General features: G+C 40.1%; 1 protein-coding gene across 4 annotated transcripts in view; it reads left to right on the top strand.

Moving 5' to 3' along the window:
* The window catches only part of TFDP2 (transcription factor Dp-2), a 44,292-nt gene extending 32,538 nt beyond the window's left edge, over positions 1-11,754 (top strand). For all 4 annotated transcript variants that reach the window (XM_086468009.1, XM_086468010.1, XM_086468012.1 and 1 more), the window contains 3 exons: positions 4,102-4,268; positions 10,401-10,506; positions 11,430-11,754. In XM_086468009.1, the coding sequence (XP_086324135.1) occupies positions 4,102-4,268; positions 10,401-10,506; positions 11,430-11,613 (457 nt within the window). In that variant the 3' untranslated portion in view covers positions 11,614-11,754. The remainder of the gene's footprint in view (positions 1-4,101; positions 4,269-10,400; positions 10,507-11,429) is intronic.
* The last annotated feature ends 8,148 nt before the right edge of the window (positions 11,755-19,902 follow it).

The raw sequence follows: 19,902 nt of genomic DNA, 5'->3' as shown, positions 1-19,902 counted from the left end.
AAGAGCATTCACTGCACAGGAGAAGTAACTGGATGAAGTTCTATACTAGGACAGCACTAGCTTTTCACGAAGCCATGTAGCAGTGTTTCTGAATTCTTATTCCTAGTATGACATAAATGATTCAGTCAGAAACACAAGGTGATCCATGCAACACAAAAGTAACATCTTAGAGGTGATAACAACAACTTTGAAAGTGTCTTTTAATAGCAAAAATGGTTGCATGTAGCTCTCTGAAGGAAAAGAAGGAAGGAAATTATAAAGAAACTTGAAATATTGCCTTTTTAAGCGAACTGCTATAGTTGTACTCCTGTATTAATCTGGAAATCTTCCACTTACGTGCTTGTGCTCTTCATCCTGTGAAAAGATGGCTGAAAGAATGAGGTAATGTTAACTGTTAATCGGATCACAACTAGTTTATTAGCTGAAAATAGCTGGCTTTGCTTTAATACTGTAGCTTACAGATTTCACTCTGTGCTATACAAATCCTGCACTGAACCTCAAGTCAATTAACATACAGCAAAAAATAGACAGTCTCTAGTAACCTAAGCACCAACATGCAAAAAAGCAATACTATTAAAAGTTGAACTTTTGTAGAAAATAGGACTGAAGGCTGATACATTCTGTGACAAAACTTCTGGAATACTCCCATCAGCACTGCAGTTCAGCAGGTTGGGAATTTTAGGATCAATGTTGGTTTAGCTTAACTATACACTTATTTTATAGGCATACTATACAGTTCTTCATGCACTTTTAAACAGCTCTATATTTAGGTTTGAAGTCATTAAAAAGTTCAAGGATTTCATGCTGAAACTTCAGAACTGCTGCTTTGAAGTTGTCAGAGATTAAACTGGCATTTGGGATCTAGACAAGCCTAACACGCTTCTACAATCTCAAACTGTAAGAAAACACTACTGAAAATGAGCACACCAAAATTATTTAAGTTGTTGGTATTTCAGTTTATATAACCCAGCTTCAACGTTACCATCATCTGGAGATCATTAGCTGTACAACCCAAATTAAACAAGCGTTCCACTGCGGTTGTTATTTGTGCAGCTGATCCGTGGCAGCAGCAGTATATAGGTAAGCAGTGCCAGAAACTGCCAGTGTGTCAACCTGTTACACTGATCTGCTAAATAAGGCAGCTGGCAAAAGTGGTCACTCAGCTGGGAGAATTCAAAATCTGGGGAGTATCTGCGCTGCCTGGCCCCATTTACTGGTCAGCTTGAGTGCTTGCCCTTCACTTGGTTTCAACCTCAGTTAATAACCCGCGGTTGTAATGGGCTTCCGTTTTCCTCTCTTCTCCCAGACAGCAGTTACATAAAGCACTGGTTGGTCGGTATTTGCGATGCAACAGCGGGTGATGTTAGAGAGTCCAATGAACAGATAAGCTCACAGTGTTAGCTGCTCTACTCAGAATGGTATTTACAGAGGATCTTCCAAAGAAAATAACTGCTCGGAAAAATGGTACATGGAATGGGGATTTAGCATCATGAGGAACATGGGTTTGTGTCCTCCAAGTTTTTTCCTATGCAAGACCAGGCTTTACTTAGCCAAAACAGTATGAAATTTCTCGCATGTAAAACAAAGAGGTTACTGGGTAGTGTTTAGAGTTTGAGAAGGCAGATGGGTGCCAAGCAGCATACTGGGAGTGATATTCCTGAAGTTGGGAGTAAAGAAAAGGAGTCTTTAGATAAAAAGGAAGAAATTAATAATTATGTTGAAAAGATGAAGCACCTGAACAGGAAAAAGTATTTAGTGTATATGGTGCTTCTATATAAATGCTGTGGGTCTTAGGAAAAAAGAAAAAAAAAGGAACCCTAATACCTCGTTTTAAACAAGCATTGAGACACAACAGATGTATCAGAAACTTGGAAAATTAGAACATCTCCATTCTTACAGGAAATGCAGATGATTTTGCATTGGAGATATGATGATATACATTAGAGAAAACATGTAGGAAGTAGGCTCCTGTACCCTTAGAGAAAGAATTGCCTGCAAGAGCAGAAAATCCAGATTAAATTTGCACTTGCCATGGGAAAGAGACAGAAACCATACCCAAACTTTACACACACAGTACGGGCCTCTGGACCTAGCTTTCAGCGCTAAATAGTAAGATGGCAGCCCAGCAGATCACTCTATGAGGACAAAAGTTGATTTCTCAGCAATGGCCAAAATAACGCTAGGAATTATTAGGAAAAACAGTAATAAATAATACGTACTGTGCTTTTGTATCTGGAATACTATATGGTGTCTTATGCTTGGAAAGAGTAGAGCATAACCAGGAGAGAGACACAGGAGGGCCTCAAGAATGCCTGAAGCTACGAGAAGGCTTTCACAGAAGGAAGAGATGGACTCTTTGGCCTAGAAAAGAGAGGACAGTGGATTCAGAGGTGCCTATAAAATCACGGATGACATGGGGAATGTGCATACAGAACAGCTGTACACGGTTTCTTATCAAAGTTAAAATTAAGTGAAGATACCAGGTGACAGGTTTTAGACAAAAGAATTTAAGTGGTTTTGTACCAGTTAGTCTATGCAAATCATAGCGTTTGATGTTGTTCATCCCAGGAGTTTACATAAGTTCAAAAATGGTCATGTCAAGTCCCTGAAACAAAATCTTCAAGTAGCTATTAACAGCAAAGGTAGAAGAGTAGGACTTCCTGTGTCAGAAGCTGCTGGTGGCTAGAAACTCTACTGGAGAAATATTACTGTAAGCTTCTTTGTTGGGAAACCTGCAGGGGAGGAAAGGAGTTACACTCCTTTCTAGCATCCAGTATTTGACCACCACACTTGGGAGGAGAAAGGCAGAGCCATGAATAAATACAGCCTTTCATCCTGTACCGTAAAAGCTGGATTCAGTTATTACTTAGTTAACTACACAACTTGCTGGTAGTAACTTGGTATGACACTGCTCTCCCATCCCCTGTTGGTGTAAACATAGTTAAGTGACTTGAGCTGCACCAGTCTAGGTAGCAGGGATGCAATTGTACCCAGTAAAGGTACAGTGACACATCTTATTTTCCCTTTTAACGTGGTTATGCTTACATAAATATAGCAGCATAAACAACAGATTTTACAATACCCTATGAGTCACCAAAGAACTGATGCCTGTAACTGACAGTTACACCTAGTACAAAGCATGTAGATTTCTAGATGAAAATTTTGTGTATAAGCACAAAAGATGTAACTTTTCCAAACTTACTGGATCAGGTATAAGAAAGTAAGTATTAAAAAAAAAACCTATTGAGAAAATCCAGGTGACATGCATGAGCTTGGAGAGCTGATGGAAGACCCACCCGTGAGTTCTCTTCTAAAGGCCGTGTCTCATGGATGGGTTGCTTTTCCAGGGACAAAGGTTTGGTCAGCAGAAAATGAGGTACTAGGAAGGAGCCTTACAGGGTAATCCCGGGACCAGTGCTGTCCAGGCTTTTTAATAGCCTGGGATCATAGCATAAGGCCAGTCTAGGTGACGCTATTTTTCTTAAAGCTGTATTAAGTTTATATCCCTATCTCCACTTTTACATGCAATGAAAAACATTTTGAGAGTCCTGCAGCAGAAGTGGTAGGCTGTGAACATGCAGGACGCTGAACAGACTGCTCTGCTAGCTGCATCCAACCGCATCCAAAAAAGCAAAGTTACACCAAGGTAAATAGATCAGTTCACAGGAGGTGTTGCACATTAGAACAGAAGGTGAAATGTAAAAGAAGCAAAACCAAAATAGTTATTTTGGTGACAGGGCTGCAGGTGACCTTTAAAAATACTGGATTTAGTACAAATGAGGTTCATGTCTAGTAAGGCCTCCCTCTTCCCCTTTCTGTCTGTTTAATGAGGTAGAAAATTTTAGATTTTCTTCCTGCAGTGGTGAAGTTATTTTAATTGAGAAAGTGCCATTTTAAACCCTGTAAGCATGCCAGTCACAGAAGCAGAAGAGAAAAAGCATTTGCTGCACTTTTTTTTTTCCTTAAGGACCCTTTATAGATAATGAAGAATCTATGCACCTCAGTGCATACTAAAAAAAAAAAAAAAAAAAGGAAAAATAGGCAAAAAAAGCATAGCTGTGTTCTTTTCAAAACCATCTCGCTTTGACTTTTTACATGCAGATTTGAATACCTCTTTAATTTCGATAACACTTTTGAGATTCATGATGACAGTGAGGTGCTGAAAAGAATGGGAATGTCCTTTGGGCTTGAGGCAGGCAAATGCTCAGCTGAGGACCTAAGAACTGCAAAGTCACTGGTGCCAAAAGCTTTAGAAGGCTACATCACAGGTAAGTTAGATGAGACTTTTATTGTTCCTCATCAAATTTATAACATTGGCTGAAGCAAATGTAATGATCTTAACCTACACAGGTGTGTAACGTTTGAAGTTATATGGGTGCTAGTGGGGTTGGTACATAAACAAGTTAGTTTACAGTTAATTTTGGAAGGCTTATCATAGTTGTCCTGTAAACTTAATTCACACCGATTTATGACAACAAACTTCTGAGCTGCATTATGAAGAAATTATTTCTTCAGGAACGAAACTAACACCAAGAACAGATTTTCATGGGTTAGTATTAGTTTTTAATAACTGTGGGTGTGTAGAGAAGCAAACTGGAAGAAAGCAGCTCTTCCCAAGTTGAGGATGAAAAGGAAAGAAAAAGAGCATCTTGAACTGGATGCGTGTAATCCATATGTGACCCAGCTGCATTTGCACTTTACTTGGCCTGAGGTCGGTGAGCTCTGCTCAGACTTCTCCCTGTCGCTGTCCGTGCAGACCTGCTCAGTGTGCGCTCCATACACGGACAGTAGGCTCTCCTGTGTCCAGGCATTTACACGCTACTTGGCATGTAAAGCAGCGGTACTTAGATTAAACCCATGGCTAGCAGGTGCCAGCTGAGCAGTGAGCTTCTCTGCATACAGCAAGGGGCTCTGAAGAGTTCCGGGACAGGGGTCCTGTGCAGAGGCGCTAACCTCCCCTAGTCACACTGTTTGGACAGGTCACGCTTAAATAGACTCACACCTAGATCTCTTTCAGTGTTGCATCATTGGACTGGAGCTGCTAAAATTGGTAATCACGTCCTTCAGTTACTGCCAGACTGCGTTCTTCTTGCTCCACCCAAAGCTTAAACGTAGCCCAACATTTTCCAGGTGTCGGGAGGGACTTACCTGTAAAGGAGGCATTACCCTATGAGTTACTGTATACAGAGCTTCTGTTTTGAGGGAAGGGGGAACAAAGCTAGTGCCCTTGACTTCTCTGCTAACCAGGCTTTGGTCATGTTTAAATTACAGCAGTATAAAATGGTGTCTTTCACCCAGGGAGGTTGACATAATTTTTTTAAACTCTCCTAAAGCTGATTCCCCCCTGTCACAGGTTAGCACCGGGCTGGCCACTAACGAGTGACAGATGCTGAGCTGCAAGTAAAATGACTGAAGAGAACCAGTTCTGTTCTAGCTCAAACCAGGACCCCTTCTCTTGGCAACATTTAATCTTCATGTCAGGATCTTTTAAATGCAGGGTTTATATTAAAAATGCTATTTGGTTTTGCTAAGAAAAATATAGTTAAGTAGTCAGGAAGCTGAACATGTGTTTTTGTATTCTTGATTTTACTATGCGAGACAATTAAGAATTAAACAGTTTCTTAAAATTTGTGATGTCAAAACACTGCTGGATATAAATTAGAATTCAGTTACATTCACTAAGATTAGTACGTTTAAAATGGCTTAACATTTCAAACGACATCAAACGTGCTTATGTTTATCAAACACTTGTGATTCCTCTTCCCCTTGTCCTGTGGGTTTTAAAACTAAGATTTCATATTTTAATTTTGGTCAATTTTGAAATTACACACCAAGTCTTTATAAGGCTGCACTGGTGCCAAAAAAAGAAGTTGAAAGAAATCTTGATTTGTTCCTTGCATGTTCATTCAACTAAACATTGTTTACCACATGATTTACCACCAATGTAAAAAAGGGGAAAGGAGCAGAACCCACATCTTTTAATAGTGTTGCAGTCTTCAGGTTACTTAATTGCTCCCATGTATCAAGGAGCAAACTAAAATTTTTACTTCATTTTAAACCTGCATTAATTTATCTGCAGAGAATAGGGTTTCTTTACATTTGCAAAAAACCCCTGTGCCATTACACTATTTGCTGAGTAAAACCAGATTAAGCAATAAAACTACATGTCTAAACTAGTGATTAGTAGTTTATTTGAGTTTCTTTTGAAAAAAATTCAGTCTCACCAATGTACTTCTGGTGGTGTTTTTATTGAAAGCATTAAAGGGAAAACAACAGTGATGTTCCTGTGCAAGCAGGAAACAAGTAGTACTCTGTTTCAAAGAAACTAAACAGAAAAGAAAACAGATTCTAAGATGGCATATTCTTAAAGAATGTCATGATTAGGGTTATTTCCCTAGTAGCAGACCAGCAGCCAGAAACCTATCTAGAATTTTAATTATAAGGAATGTATTGATTTTATTTTTTACTCAAAATGCATTGAGGCACGTAACGCACTCTTCAGGTATGGGTTACATTCAGCTGTTTCAGCCTCTGAAAAAATCAGTCCAGCAGTGTTGTTACTAGAGTATGTACACTTATTTTAAAGGTTTCTTCTGTCTGTTGGCTGCTACTTAATTAAATAGCACAAATCTACAGTTAAGGATGCCTTGCATAGTAGAGGCAGCTGACAAATTAGGGAAACAGATTTAAATGTTTTGCACAATACCTGAAAAGCCGGCATGCCTGATGACGTATTTCCAGTTAAGTCTAACTTCCTGTTTTAACCCTGGCAGTCTTTAGACATTGTTCTTACACTGCAGGAGCAGTGAAATGGAAGGCTTGTCACTGGCTTTTAGAAATCATTGTTACTTCCATGGCTTCCATGATGGCACTTTTAAGTACATTGGCTCCAATTACTACTATAAAAGAAAAGCAAATCAAGGGCTTTTACTTACTCACTGGGTAAATGTATTACTATCAAGATTAAAGTTCTCTCACACTAGCTGGCTTCATGAACTCAACTGCTGTAGAAACCAGTCCTGTTCTAGTACCTCTGTGTAGGTAAGTCATTTCCTGTACAATGTTAGTTTGACCTTAGCCTGGTCATCTCGTTTTCAGGTAATTATTGACTTCCAATCACTAACAGTAGTTTGCATTGTCATGCTTGCTAACAGGACTGGAGAAGCAGTTGGAAGAATCTGAGTCTAAACCAGTTCAGAAACTTAAAACTGACAAAAAACTGGCAAAGAAATTTAAAACTGACAAAATACTTGGACCACCTCAGGTTTTTTTTTTAAAAAAAAAAAACAAACCAACAAAAAAACCACCAAACCTAAACATAATTTCTAGTTGCATTAAACATGCCAAATAATTTGCTTGGAACTGCTGAACTGGCATTGTGTGCATCAAAACCTTATTTAGTGTATTTTCTTTGCAGGAGGATCATGTGTTTTAGCCATTCTTCAAGTGCCCTGATTTGATAACAGTAGCATCTTCTATGTTTTCTATAGGTTTCATGATGTTTTAGCAGAAAAGTGTGGGATTTTTAATACGTATTTTAAAAGTACTACATTGGTATTATCCTCACGTGTCTGACGGCCATTGAAATCAGCAGAAGCTAAGCATATCAACACCATAAAGAAAAATACTATGTATATCTTAAATGATGTTTCTAACACATTTTTCTGCTGCTCAATTCTCATAATTGATGCAGACTTCTAAAACTGACTTTCTTGTTTCCCAGAAGGGAGCAAGAGTAGAGAATATGGCAGCTTCACCATACCTTACAGTAAAAGGTAACATTGAAGTGTTACTTCAGCTAAGTTGGAAATCCAGAGAAGGAGGGGGACATGGAACAGACTGCACTACAACCACAACACTTGCCAGCTTCTTACTGCAGAAGGAGAAGTGTTATTTCTAACAACCACTTGTTTCTTGCACCAGCGTAAGACAGCATCGCAGGGCCCCAGTCCCAGCTACACAGGGCTGCCCATTTCCTCATTCTGACCCAGGCGCTCTCCTCTGCCCTCTTCACGAGCTGGTCCAGGGCACTGAACTGCAGGCCTGTTATCTGGCCGAGGAGTTCCTGACAGTTTAGCATATAGAACTACCTAGTGAAGGGCTCAAACCAGAATAGTTGAAGTGTGAAGGAAAGAGTGAGATTGCTGGATGAACAGAAATACGCCACTGACTGAGACAAGCCTACACTCCTGTACAACCCTATCCAGAGTAACATTCTGTGCCTTTTACGCCATGGGTATACTGCAGGCTGTTAATGCAAAACCAAGTCCTGCCTTTGTCAGTTCAGTCCTCGCTCCTAGGAAGGAGACTACAGATAAAAAAGCAGGAAATAAAAATTCCGAGGCACTTATAGTTGTGGTAACACCATTCCACTTCTGTGTATCCCCCTAAGGCACTGGCGGTTTAGGACCTCTAGATTATGCCACTTCTTTATACTTCCTCTTCTCCCTGGCTCCTCAGAGCCCACTGGAAAATAGAAATTAGAAATGTAAGGTAATGAAAGTACAAGGCACAGATATGCACCCATGAACCTTCTTTCTGCCTGATGTGTAAAAGCCATGCTTTCCCTCACCTCGCTCTTCAGAAAGAAAAGCTAACTAGCCATTATCCCAGGCTGTTAATAAACCACAAGATTACTAGCAGAGACTTGTTATTCTTCTGAAATATTAAGCATGTACACACAGGTACAGCCCTCCAAAAGACCAGGAAACAATGCTGTGATACATCTCTAATCCACTTTATTACTCTAAATACAAGGCAGACATTCCAAATGGTTCAGCCTCCTCCTGCACAGACGGGAGCAGACTGTCAGAACCTGTTCTCTGTAAAAACGAACCTGCATTGAGGGCAGTCTTAATGAAAACCACCCAGCTCTGTCCATATTCAACTATTCTCATCTATTCCATCCTCACAGATCACCCTAAAGCTGCCACTTATTAATGTTTCCTGTCATGTTCCAAAGACTCTGCTGGCAGGAACATCCGCCTTGCTCGCCTTGCTTTGTAGCAGGTAATTTAACCACCGTGCTGCTAACAAGTCTCCGCAGCACAGAACATGGCAGCCTGTGAATCCCAATGGATGGGTGAGCCAATTCACATGGCTGTTAAATCAGTTCCTGAGCTCGGCAGTACACTGCCAAATCTCAAGGAACCACAGCTTGATAAGAACCCAGAAGGATAAATGACAAAGCCTATGTAACAACCACATTTGGTTATTCCTCTTATGCACTGTGAGACCAATTCTAGATAAAATGACTAGTACAATCCCACTTTACTGCCATCGTGCTGTACAAAACAGAGGTTTGTTAGGCACAGAAAAGAACAGTAAGGGCTGTAATTCCTGGTTCAATGCATCCATCTAGAACCACGTGCAAGCACTATGAAAAAGAACTAGACAGGCCTGATAATTTTAAATTTGTGTTGAGATGGAATTTGGGTAGGTCAACAGAAACACCTTACCTAAGAAATTAAAAACACATACACACACACACACCCCCCCAAAAAAAAATCCCATCAGCGTAACTGGGTCAATGGACTTGTTTTGCTCATTCCCTTGGCAGAATGTGCGTAACTGGAAACAACAGACAGGCAGTACTGGTAGGGAATTTGAAAACAATACTGAGGGTTGTAAGTAACCCATTCACATCCCTCAGAGGGCTTTTAACAAATTCTCTCAAGGAATTCAGCCTTATTGCAAGTCCATTTTAATCCTAAAATTTCCTGGCCCTAGGGAGGAGACTTACTTGCACATCAGACGTGCAGGGTACAACAGGCTCTCTCTTTCTTTCATACTCTTGGCACAAGACCTGTTCATGTCCCCAGCTGACTGCCGCCTCTGTTCAGTGTCCGAAAGAATTAGGTGGCTGCATTACAGCCAGCTATGAGACCACCAAGGTGAAACTGCCCTGGGCCATCAGAACACACGGCTGACACGCATACTGCCTGGGTGGCTTCACTGCAGCTTGCCCAATCCTGACAAGTTCAGTTCCATTTATACCTTCACCAAGTGCAACAGCAAAGGCACTGACGGCTGTTGGGGCATGTGACTGCAGTGAATTTCCAGGAAGGACTCCCAAACTCTGTTTCAGGTCCCTGTGACTGCATACAGCCACTAGCTGGGGTCATCTGCAGTGTGAATTCTCTTCAGGCCGAGGGAGAAGCTGCATAGAAATAACCACAGTTCTGAGTGTGAGGGGGGGCAAGGCTTGAGTGCATCTGCAAACACTGGCGGGTACAGATATAGTTCATCTTGAAACAGGGCACAGCTGCAGGATGAAATCAGCTTGAGCTACTGGTACCTTCTCTTCTAAACTAAGGAATCCTAACTGCAAAGTTTGTGATTGTAAAAGGAAGAAAAAAAATTAAGTAACTCCTCATAAATACAATTATGCTTTCTTCTAGATATGTCTGCAGGGTTTTCATGGATAAACCAAGGGTTACTGTCAAGTTCAGCACAAGCAGTTTCACATTTAGAGGTAGCAGGAGGCACTTCTGATACTAAATCAAGGTAAATAAAGTGTTTTTTTTTTTTTTTTTTTAATTCAAGGATAGTGATACATGCTTGTGGTACTTTCGGTAACCTCAGTATTTTGTATCATTTACATGCAGGACATGAGATGTTTTCCATTATGGTTGATTTTTGATTGTGAAAAAGACTCTTATTCTGTCTTCTTTGATAAGGGAGGGTTGATTTGAAAGGTCAAATCAAGACGCTTTGAACTCTGAACATACCAGCTATTTGTATCTATGTTTCAGAAGAATAGTGTCAATTCCAAGCCCTTATTACAAGGACAGAGTTTTCCTGATTAACCTTAAATTCCTGCCTGGGCATGGACTACAAATACGTAATGACATGTGGAGAAAAGCCTGATGGCGCTTCTGAAGAACATCACAAAAGAATGTTGGTGTCTCACTGCACTACTGCTTAAGCACTCATGAAAGGAGTTTAGTCCACACAGTCTAATCATAATTTTAAATTAAAAACCAAACAACCAAACAAAAATCAACCACCACCACAAACCCAATCCAAAACCCACCGAACAACCATACTTTGCTTCGAGGTTACTTTTACCTTAACAAAATGGAAGAAGGGATTATTCTGGCACAGGTTCTTCCTCATGGCATTTAACAGCTTAATTTCATATTGGAAACATTTCTGTATATTGACAAAACTGAAGGGGTTTTCATTAAGCTTTCCTTGGCTTGAGCAATTCTACCAGTTATGAGAAAAAAGCCACAGAATAATCTTTTTAATGCAACTTTCCAGTATTTTAGCAGTCTTCATACCTGTCAGCTGTGTTACGTATAAAGCTGTGGGATTTTTCCTTGTTAGTAGCATTTCTTTAACTAAAGGAAAAGCTGAGGACAAAAAGAAAACTTAAAACTTCATGACAAGTCCTCTAAACTTTGACATTTCTGTTGTTTTGATAGTGAGAATCCAGGGCTGTGCTTGGATGCTGAAGTGGCCTTAGCAACTGGGCAGTTTCTCGCCCCCAGCAGTCAACAGTCCAGCAGTGCAACATCCCGCTACTCGGAATCACGGGGAGAAACTCCATGCTCATTCAATGATGAAGATGAAGAGGATGAAGATGAGGATTCCTCTTCCCCAGAATAAGGACAGTAGAAAACGGAATATACAAAATGCTGCTCATAAATATTCTTAATGGGAGCACCTGTTTGGATTTTACTTAAGTTTCTTGCCTTGGTTTGCACTGTGTTCAGTGAAGCAAAATAGAAAGCTTCAAAACAAATTCATCCACAGCTGAAGTTGAAAACTTTTTGGCATTGAGCACAGAGTGACATGCAGACACAGAGGGAAGTGGTTTTTATCAACTATAACCAAGGAAAAGAAGAAAGTCCCTGGAGATTTGGCAAAGTAAACATCAAGTTCACATTTTCCATTTTGGGACGTTCTGTCTCAAGTCTCTGTCTTCCCCTTATCTTTACCAGCTGGAGAAGAAAACAGAGTCAGTCAACAAATGCCAGTTCTTGCATTGTCTTTTGGCTGTGCTACCTTGAGAAAAAGGGAGAGAGAGCAGGCGCAAATGCGCTAAAATAGCTATTTAAAACTATCTTATATGAAAATTGCTCTAGGGAAGAGGGGCTGTTAGAATGTTTGCTTTTTTCTGTTCAACTTGCTGTATAGAAGATTCTTAATATAAATTGCAAGTGATTAAATGAATCTTGAAATAGTTTAAATCCATTTTAGATACTCTAAAAGTAACAACAATGTCTCTTTTAAAAGGTTCATATGTTCATTTATACTGCAGACGTAATTTATTATAAATAAGTGATTATTCTTAGCCATTATTAAACAGTCAGGATAAACCCAGTATTCTCTGCACCAGCTTTTTTCAAGGAAAAAAAGAGTTTTAAAATTGTATTTCTAGGTTACATTGTATCCAGTATAGCTTCTCCTTTACTGTTCTAACTTTATAATCCCTTTGATTTTTATAGCATGTGTGTGTTGGTTTTTTTTTTTTTAGAAAGGCCTCTATGTTAAGGATCTCAAGCAGCATGTTTTCAAGGCTATATTTTCAAATTCAGGGTGGGCAGGTCACGTGACTTACTTATAAAGTCATAGGTTGAGGTTCTTAGGAAAAAATTAAACTTCAACAATACATCATTTCATGTTTTGCATTCTAGTCAGCTTGGCTTACGATAGACTAACTTTCTTAAAATGAACTTCAGTTGCAGTCACCTTGATGCGCCTTCGAAAACCAGTAGTATTGAACCACCTCTTAAAATAACTTGTGGCTAAAAATATACGACATGAATCCCATCTGAACCGTTACATTAGACCTGCCACGGGAGGCTCTGTGTTCCGTAGCACACGAGGCCTGAGCGATGAACTCAGGCTCCAGCTCAGAAGCCCCCGGGCTGTTGTACAGGAGTCAGCACACGGCTCAGCTACGTCAGGGGCAGGTAAAGCTGCGAGGAACATACAAGCACACGTGCAGGTTGGCATTAAAAATGTAGAGCCCTCTCTCAGGGGCTGAGCTCCTGCATTTGAGGTACAGCTAGGGCGGCACTGTTATTTAGGTATAGCTCTTGGCTGAGCTAGAGCTAGCCACCTTACACAAATGAGTTAAAAGAATTTTTATATGCCTACCATGTTATTCACCTTCTGGGCAAGACTGTTAAGACTGTGCTCATGGCTCACAGGCAACAGCAGACTGAGGGATTTACACCACCTCACTGCAACCAAATCTGTAACACTACCTCTATATGAAGAAAAGCTTTACAAATGCAAAATAACATTCTCGCTGAGAGAGTCAGTCCTCTTGATGAACGGCTTACTTCTGAAATAAGAGGAGAAGGCAAGAGATACTCCAGGCATATTGCTGTGGAATTGTTGACATTTCATTTAAACAGATAATTGCTTTTATTAAAAAAAACTTTTTTTTTTTTTTTTTTTTTTCAAAAACTGTCCTGTCAGTCAGCTTTCATTGGAGAGGGCAGATCAAAGACACCGGATATATGCAGGATCCTACAGAACTCTTTAAGAGGGGAACATTTTCTAAAGTTATTATTCCCCCCCCCAATATGTATGGGGCACATTTAACTTTACGCTTTCTTCACATTTTCCACTCGAGATCTGTGCAGAAAGAAAAACCAGCAAAAGACGTAACAATTGCTAAAGAGGAGCACTTTGAACTATAAGAACCCAGCAAAAAAAGGCTTCCTGCCCAGAAATGGAATGCATTTTATTAGCAGTCAGTGCACATTCTGCTTCACAGGAGGAAGATCTTCATTGATACCTTCCTTCACTGATGTCCATGTCCTTCACAGCAGCAGACTGCACAACACTTGCTTTCTGGCAAACTTCAAGCTATCAACTTTTTTTAAAAAAATAAACAATAATCTAGGAGCACATAACATTTATTTAGATGGTTGAACCAAGACTTTATAAGTAAGTTATTTTTCCTGGACTAGTTGAATACAAAGGACAAAACAAGTTAGAACATTCAGAAGAGACTTCAAAAGGAAATTCTTTCCTTGGGATTCTTTGTGGCAAGTTCCAGTTGAGGATGAAGTTTAACTAAAGCACTGCGGTCTTGTGGTTACACTGAAGTCTGGGAACTAGGAGAATTTTGGGCCTTACCCAGCCAGTCACTCCTGTATAATCTTAGACAAGCCTTTCAATCATTCTTGTTCATCTTCGCTGACATATTTTAAAAAAAGAAAACACCACCACAAAAAATACCCAAAGCAGAACAGGTAAATGCAGGACCTCACAAAAGGCAGCTCTTGCAGCTGAACTGAGCTCTGAGCAATTAGGAGTAACAAGGAGATTGAGAACATTAAGCAACCGCAGAGCTCCCGCTAAGCTACCGGCGGTAGTGGTGCTCAGTTGCTTCAGCGCGCAGGCCTTCCCTCCCGCGGCACGCCAGCAGCAGGTACTGCCCAGGACAAAACAGTCATTAGCAAGACTGGTTTTCCCATAGCGTGTTCAGTTACCATCACCCTCTCCTGTCTCATGCAATACGCTTGACATTCATCGGTATGAAGCAAGTAGCAACTGGTACTATAGGGTTTCTCTTTGAAGACAAAGCTAACATTTAAATTCTCAGGCGTGACATGTTTCTTGCTTATACATTCAGAAGGCACTTGGCTGCAGGCAAGACAATGCTGTGTGTAAATGCCTTTTCAGGTGTATTGCAGTGAACAGCTTTATTTCTGGAGTTACTTTATGGTGCTCGAAAACTTAAATTTGACTTAGAAAAACTTGTCAGCACCATGAACTAGGTGAAAAAACAATGAGTGGGAGACAATGTTTTTCCATTATGCACGAATCTGACAATGTTCATGGATCTTTGTTTTTAAAATTGTATTAAGGTGTGCCAGTCTTCTCCTTTCAACACTGGAATTAATGGCAGACGGCTGCTATTTCAGGAAAGACTAAAGCAGGTGATACCTAGTACAAGCTGCACTGCAGAGGTTTCCACTTTGGTTAAGGGTTTATTAAACTATAGCTTGCAAATCATCCTCATCCCTTTGAGCTGCTGGAAATTGCTGAGTACACAGATACCCACAGGACTTGTGCTGATCAACTAAGTCAGCCTGAAGCAACATGATGTAAAAAGGCCTAATAATCAAATTGTAATCTTTTTTTTAAAAAAAAGAAAAACAAAACCCTGAAGTTCATACATAAAATGATGCTTGAATTTAGAACTCCACAGTTTTAAGGTTTTAAATGTCAAATGCTCTTTTTTTCTGACTGTATCCACCATTTTAGTTCAAGAGCGTGTCTGAAACTTAATCACATTTGAACACTGGGCAATACGGATTTTTATAATTAACTGGGCTCTTTCCAGCTGAAAATAATTCAGGCAGTTTGTCAAGAAGACTTTCCTTTTAGCAAGTTAAAGATGTTTGGGTTTTGGATTCATTTAAAAACAAGCTGGTAACCGCAGGGTATATTAGACAATAAACAAACCAAACCAAGTTATCTTCTGACTGACGCACCTAATTCAGATCTTGTAATTAAAAGAGCCTCTCAGGAACATCAGTATTTTAAATAACCAGATACAATGAGGCTGGGAAAAGACTATATGAGCTTTTAAAGCTTCTGATTTAAACATTCTAGTAATAGTCATACTTTGAGGTGACATCCTTCTACTTACTACAAGCTTAATTAATTTTAAATAAAGAAATGCTGCAGTTGAGTTACTCCAAGGCCTGGTATATTTTACAGCTGAAAGCGTCTCAGCCTTCAGCACTGGGAAGTGGTGCCTGTTGCAGCATTACCGATGAACAAGAGGCTAAGCACCCTTGGTCATTTACTGAGTTTTTGGTTTTTAAAATATGCCACTTCTTGAATTCTGACCTACGTCTGGAAGCAATATGCCAGCTCTAAATACTTAATTTTCTGCTGGCAGGTGTTCACATTACCAAATCCTGATACCACGAGGCTTCCTGAAACTCTCATTCCTTAGACTTAACCAAGTTCCCAAATCAGATTCTCTCTTTCCTATTTAGGTGGCAGAATTTAGCATGGTGAGTTTTTTTAAGAGGTTGTGAGCAACTGTCCCCCCTGGACCCAGGTATATTGCCAAAAAAGTCCCCATAACCAACATTACTCTCAGTTGTTCATTCCCTCCCATCCTTTCAAGTCACTGTAGAGCTGCTCATACAAGTCCTTCCTAGCTCATTCAGTCTAATTACCTGAGTTGGCATCCCTGGACACCTAACCCATCTGGTACTGACAGCCAGGTGAGGGAATGCTCAGTTTAGGGGCTGTTCATCGCAGCTGTTCAGAGAGCACATATTCATTCTACATCTTTAATACTCCTACCTTGTCTGGCCTACCCCAAAGATCAGCCCAAACCAAAATTTTTCTTTCTGCTTACATCTTTTTGACTGTACCGAAGAATCCAGCATTTAGGATATCCACCTAACCCGCAGGACACCAAAAATCCTTGCTCAAAATTGGGCAGAAGAAACATCTGAGATCTAACTACCCAAATCCCAGGAGAAAGCCTCCCGCTTAGGAACAATATGGAGCAAGTTAATAACTTAATTTTTCCTTTCTCCAACAAGAAAAGCAGGCTGACCTGGATCAGATCAGTATCTGTAGGAATGACATGATAATTCCAAGCAGATACAGGAACCCCCTGGTAGCCCAGACTTGCATCTTTTGGCTGGAATAAGTGGCAACCACTTAAATCTCTCCTGACTTCTCTAAACGCCTTTCTTATATACTCATACCAGGCACAGGCGCTTTAGATACATTAACACCATGGGATAGCAGGGTACAGCTATGTAAAATTTAAATCCCGTTGTAGATGCAAATCGAACTCATCTATGCAGTAGACAGGAAACTTTTTCCAAGACAAAATGAGTCTTTAATGGTGACGTGTTTTTAGCCTCTTCTCATTATCCAGGCTGAGTGAAACAGAGAAATTAAGCCCTAGCGCTCTGTGGTTCTTGTGCCTTCCGTGAAGCAGCAGTGGCACACCCGTAGAACCAAGATAGTCAAAGAGGAAAAAACCATCACATATCCACAGCCCTTCCCACTGAAATTTTTAGGTCACATACAATTATTCTGAATGGCCACTAAAGCTAAAACATTGTCCAGAAAAGGTTAAGTCCACAAAATCATCTCCAGTTTTTTGGTAGGTTTGTTAAATCGCTAATATAACTTTAACAATTCATAGATTTGGTTGCACTAATGCAGGGATTAAGTGAGTCTCCCAGAACTTCCTTAGGAAAACACCAGCTGAATCACAACCCATCACACATGGTTTCTGGCACATTCCCTCGTCTCTAAAGCCAGGCTGTATATATGAAAAATACTTCAGAGAAGTATATGCAAATGTTATGACACTATCTCATGAGCACCTACTGTGAAAAAAATCAATCCTACTTTGAACAAACCTGTAAGAACGAGGACATGAGGTCATCCTCGTTCCTCAGGGCCCGACTGCAAATAATGCCCTGGGACCAAGGCACCAACCTTGAACATTTGCATATCCCACCCGGCGTCAGCAGTAATGAGCCAGCAAGTACGGGCACCGGTTCTCCAGCCGCACCTGCCTGCTGGCGCTCGCTAGGCGACCTGGCAGCAGATCAATCCCCTGGCAGCGCGTTCGTGCTGACGTACGCACCAACCAGCGCTACGGAGCCCCTGCAACATGCAGTCTGTGACAGAAGAGGCAGGTCCATCCGTCCCCCTCCTTACAGTAGCACTTCTTGACATCTACTATCTTCTACGTGGAAGTAAGTTGTAGAGACACTTCCTTTTTATGTATAAAATGCAGAGACTGCTTGAAGTCCAATGAATTTTAAATGAAGTAAGACTTTTAAAATTTTTTTTAAGAACAAGGCCAGTCATGGACAAAGCTATTTTATGACCTCTTTCAATGCTGAACTCAAAGGAGGGTTTGTAAACACGGTGGGTGGGAAGAAAAGAAGCACTGACAAACCCAATTTATGAGGATACTAACTATATGGGATTTGAAATTTCAATTATTTTCTTAACTCACTGGTCTTTCTCTCCCCCTCCCCCCCAATATGTATTGGCTTAAGTGTCACACAACACTTCGGCAGAACTTTTTCTCCCTTTTCTTGTGTTAAACTCCTGTGTCTTCAGGGAAGTCCGAGTTGTCCATTCATCTTTTCAACAATTTGATGCGTATTTTTGAATTCTCCATAGATTTCTGTCTTTCCAAATACCTTTAAATTATAAACTAAAGTTTTATTTTTGCAGAAAGACTGCTATTAAGCTATGCTGATTTTTTGTCCTGATCAAATAGTGTTACTTTCTACTACCACACTGTACGTGGCTAGGAGTAGCATAAAAAAGGATGCGGTAGTATTATGTGTGCTTTAAACACTGACAAAGATATAAAGAAAAATGCATATACAAAGTTTTACTTTCCTAATAGGAACACTGGCATTAGCAAATAGTATATTTAAACCAATAGGAAATATTACTTTGTAGCAGCAAACACTTTGTAAATAAAAACTTGTTATTTTTTTAATGGAAATTTTATAGAAGAAGCTATTTCTGTATTCTCAACTGATCCCATGTTTACTGAAAATGCTGCAAATGGGGACTGTACATTGCAAAATGGGGGCGGGGAGCAGACAAGTCTGACTGAAGTGAGAACTATGTACGCTCTGGAGAAAACCATCCAGTTGTCTGTGAACAGGAACGTGAAGCTTAACTGTAGAAGAACTGAATAAAAGAATTTCAAGGCAACAGGACTGGGCTTGTTTTTGACAAAAACACTGCGGAAAAAAGTTGCTCAAGGGTAATGTCGACAGTACATGTGCCTCATTTAAAAATAAAACAAAAAAAGGAAACCTCCTACTTTACAATTTAATGTTCAGGAAATACTGCATCCTTTGGTGTTTGGAAAACAGATATAAAATCTCACAGCTGTGGCCTCATTGCTTGGTTGGCCATTCAGAGAAACTTAGTATGTCATTACCCAGGGAAAGATGACAGACTTCTGAAATCGGTACGTTTTGACAAAGTAACTCACAAAGTGTTTAGGAATATTACTGTCTCTATCTCATCAAGGCACGCGCCCAACCGACACCTAAGAGAAGGCCTCAGAAACAGCTACTCAATCTCCACATCTAACTGAATGCACGTTTCCCACGGCTTTTTCATTCTGTTTTCTTAAGTGTTATGTCTTTAACAGTCAAGTCTGCTAGGAAGGAATTCACAGCTCTCCTCAGCATGCTGTGTTCCAGTACTCTGTGTGCTACCCCCTCTATCCTGTGGACACCCTTCAAACGTTTATAGGCTCTGAACGTATACCCTCCTTCCAACCCCCTCCCCGGCTTTTCTTAGAAAGAACCCAAATGATGAGAATTTAGGAGCATTAAACACAGTCCCTTTTCATCATCTGTGTTGGTTTTGCAACTTCACCAAATACAAAACCACCAAGTAATTTCACAGTGCTTGTTTTTTGCCATGTGCACAGAAGACCCATGATTCAATATTTTTAATCTCAGACCAGCTGAAAGTGAAGGTTAAAAGACAATAGGAAGAGAGTTGCAAAACTGTAAATTCATTCTTGTGTAACAAATAGAAACTCTAGCACCGACCCCTTTCATTTAAAATGTGTTGGCATATTTGGGAAGACAATTTTGTGAACAATTTGGCCGACTCCAGTTAGCCCCAAATAACTAGAAAAAAATGTATGTTACAAGGTTTTCATGGGCAAGCAACACAATTAAAGAAATTAGAGGGTACAGTCTTTATCACAGTAATAAGGATACTCTTATTTAAAAAAAAGTCTATCTGTACCTCCTTTTGTGTCAGTGCTACTTAAGTTGCTACCAGAAGGATTCTGGAACATTAAACTAAGGATGAAGCTCGTTGGAATAAATACTCTCCTCTAAAGAATCTAAAAGGACTCTTTGTGCCACATTTTCACCTGGGCAG

The sequence above is a fragment of the Leptosomus discolor genome, chromosome 7, assembly GCF_034619465.1.
Source record: "Leptosomus discolor isolate bLepDis1 chromosome 7, bLepDis1.hap2, whole genome shotgun sequence".
Taxonomy (NCBI): domain Eukaryota; kingdom Metazoa; phylum Chordata; class Aves; order Leptosomiformes; family Leptosomidae; genus Leptosomus; species Leptosomus discolor.
Note: the sequence above shows the minus strand (reverse complement) of the source record. Positions and strands in the feature narration are given on the sequence as shown.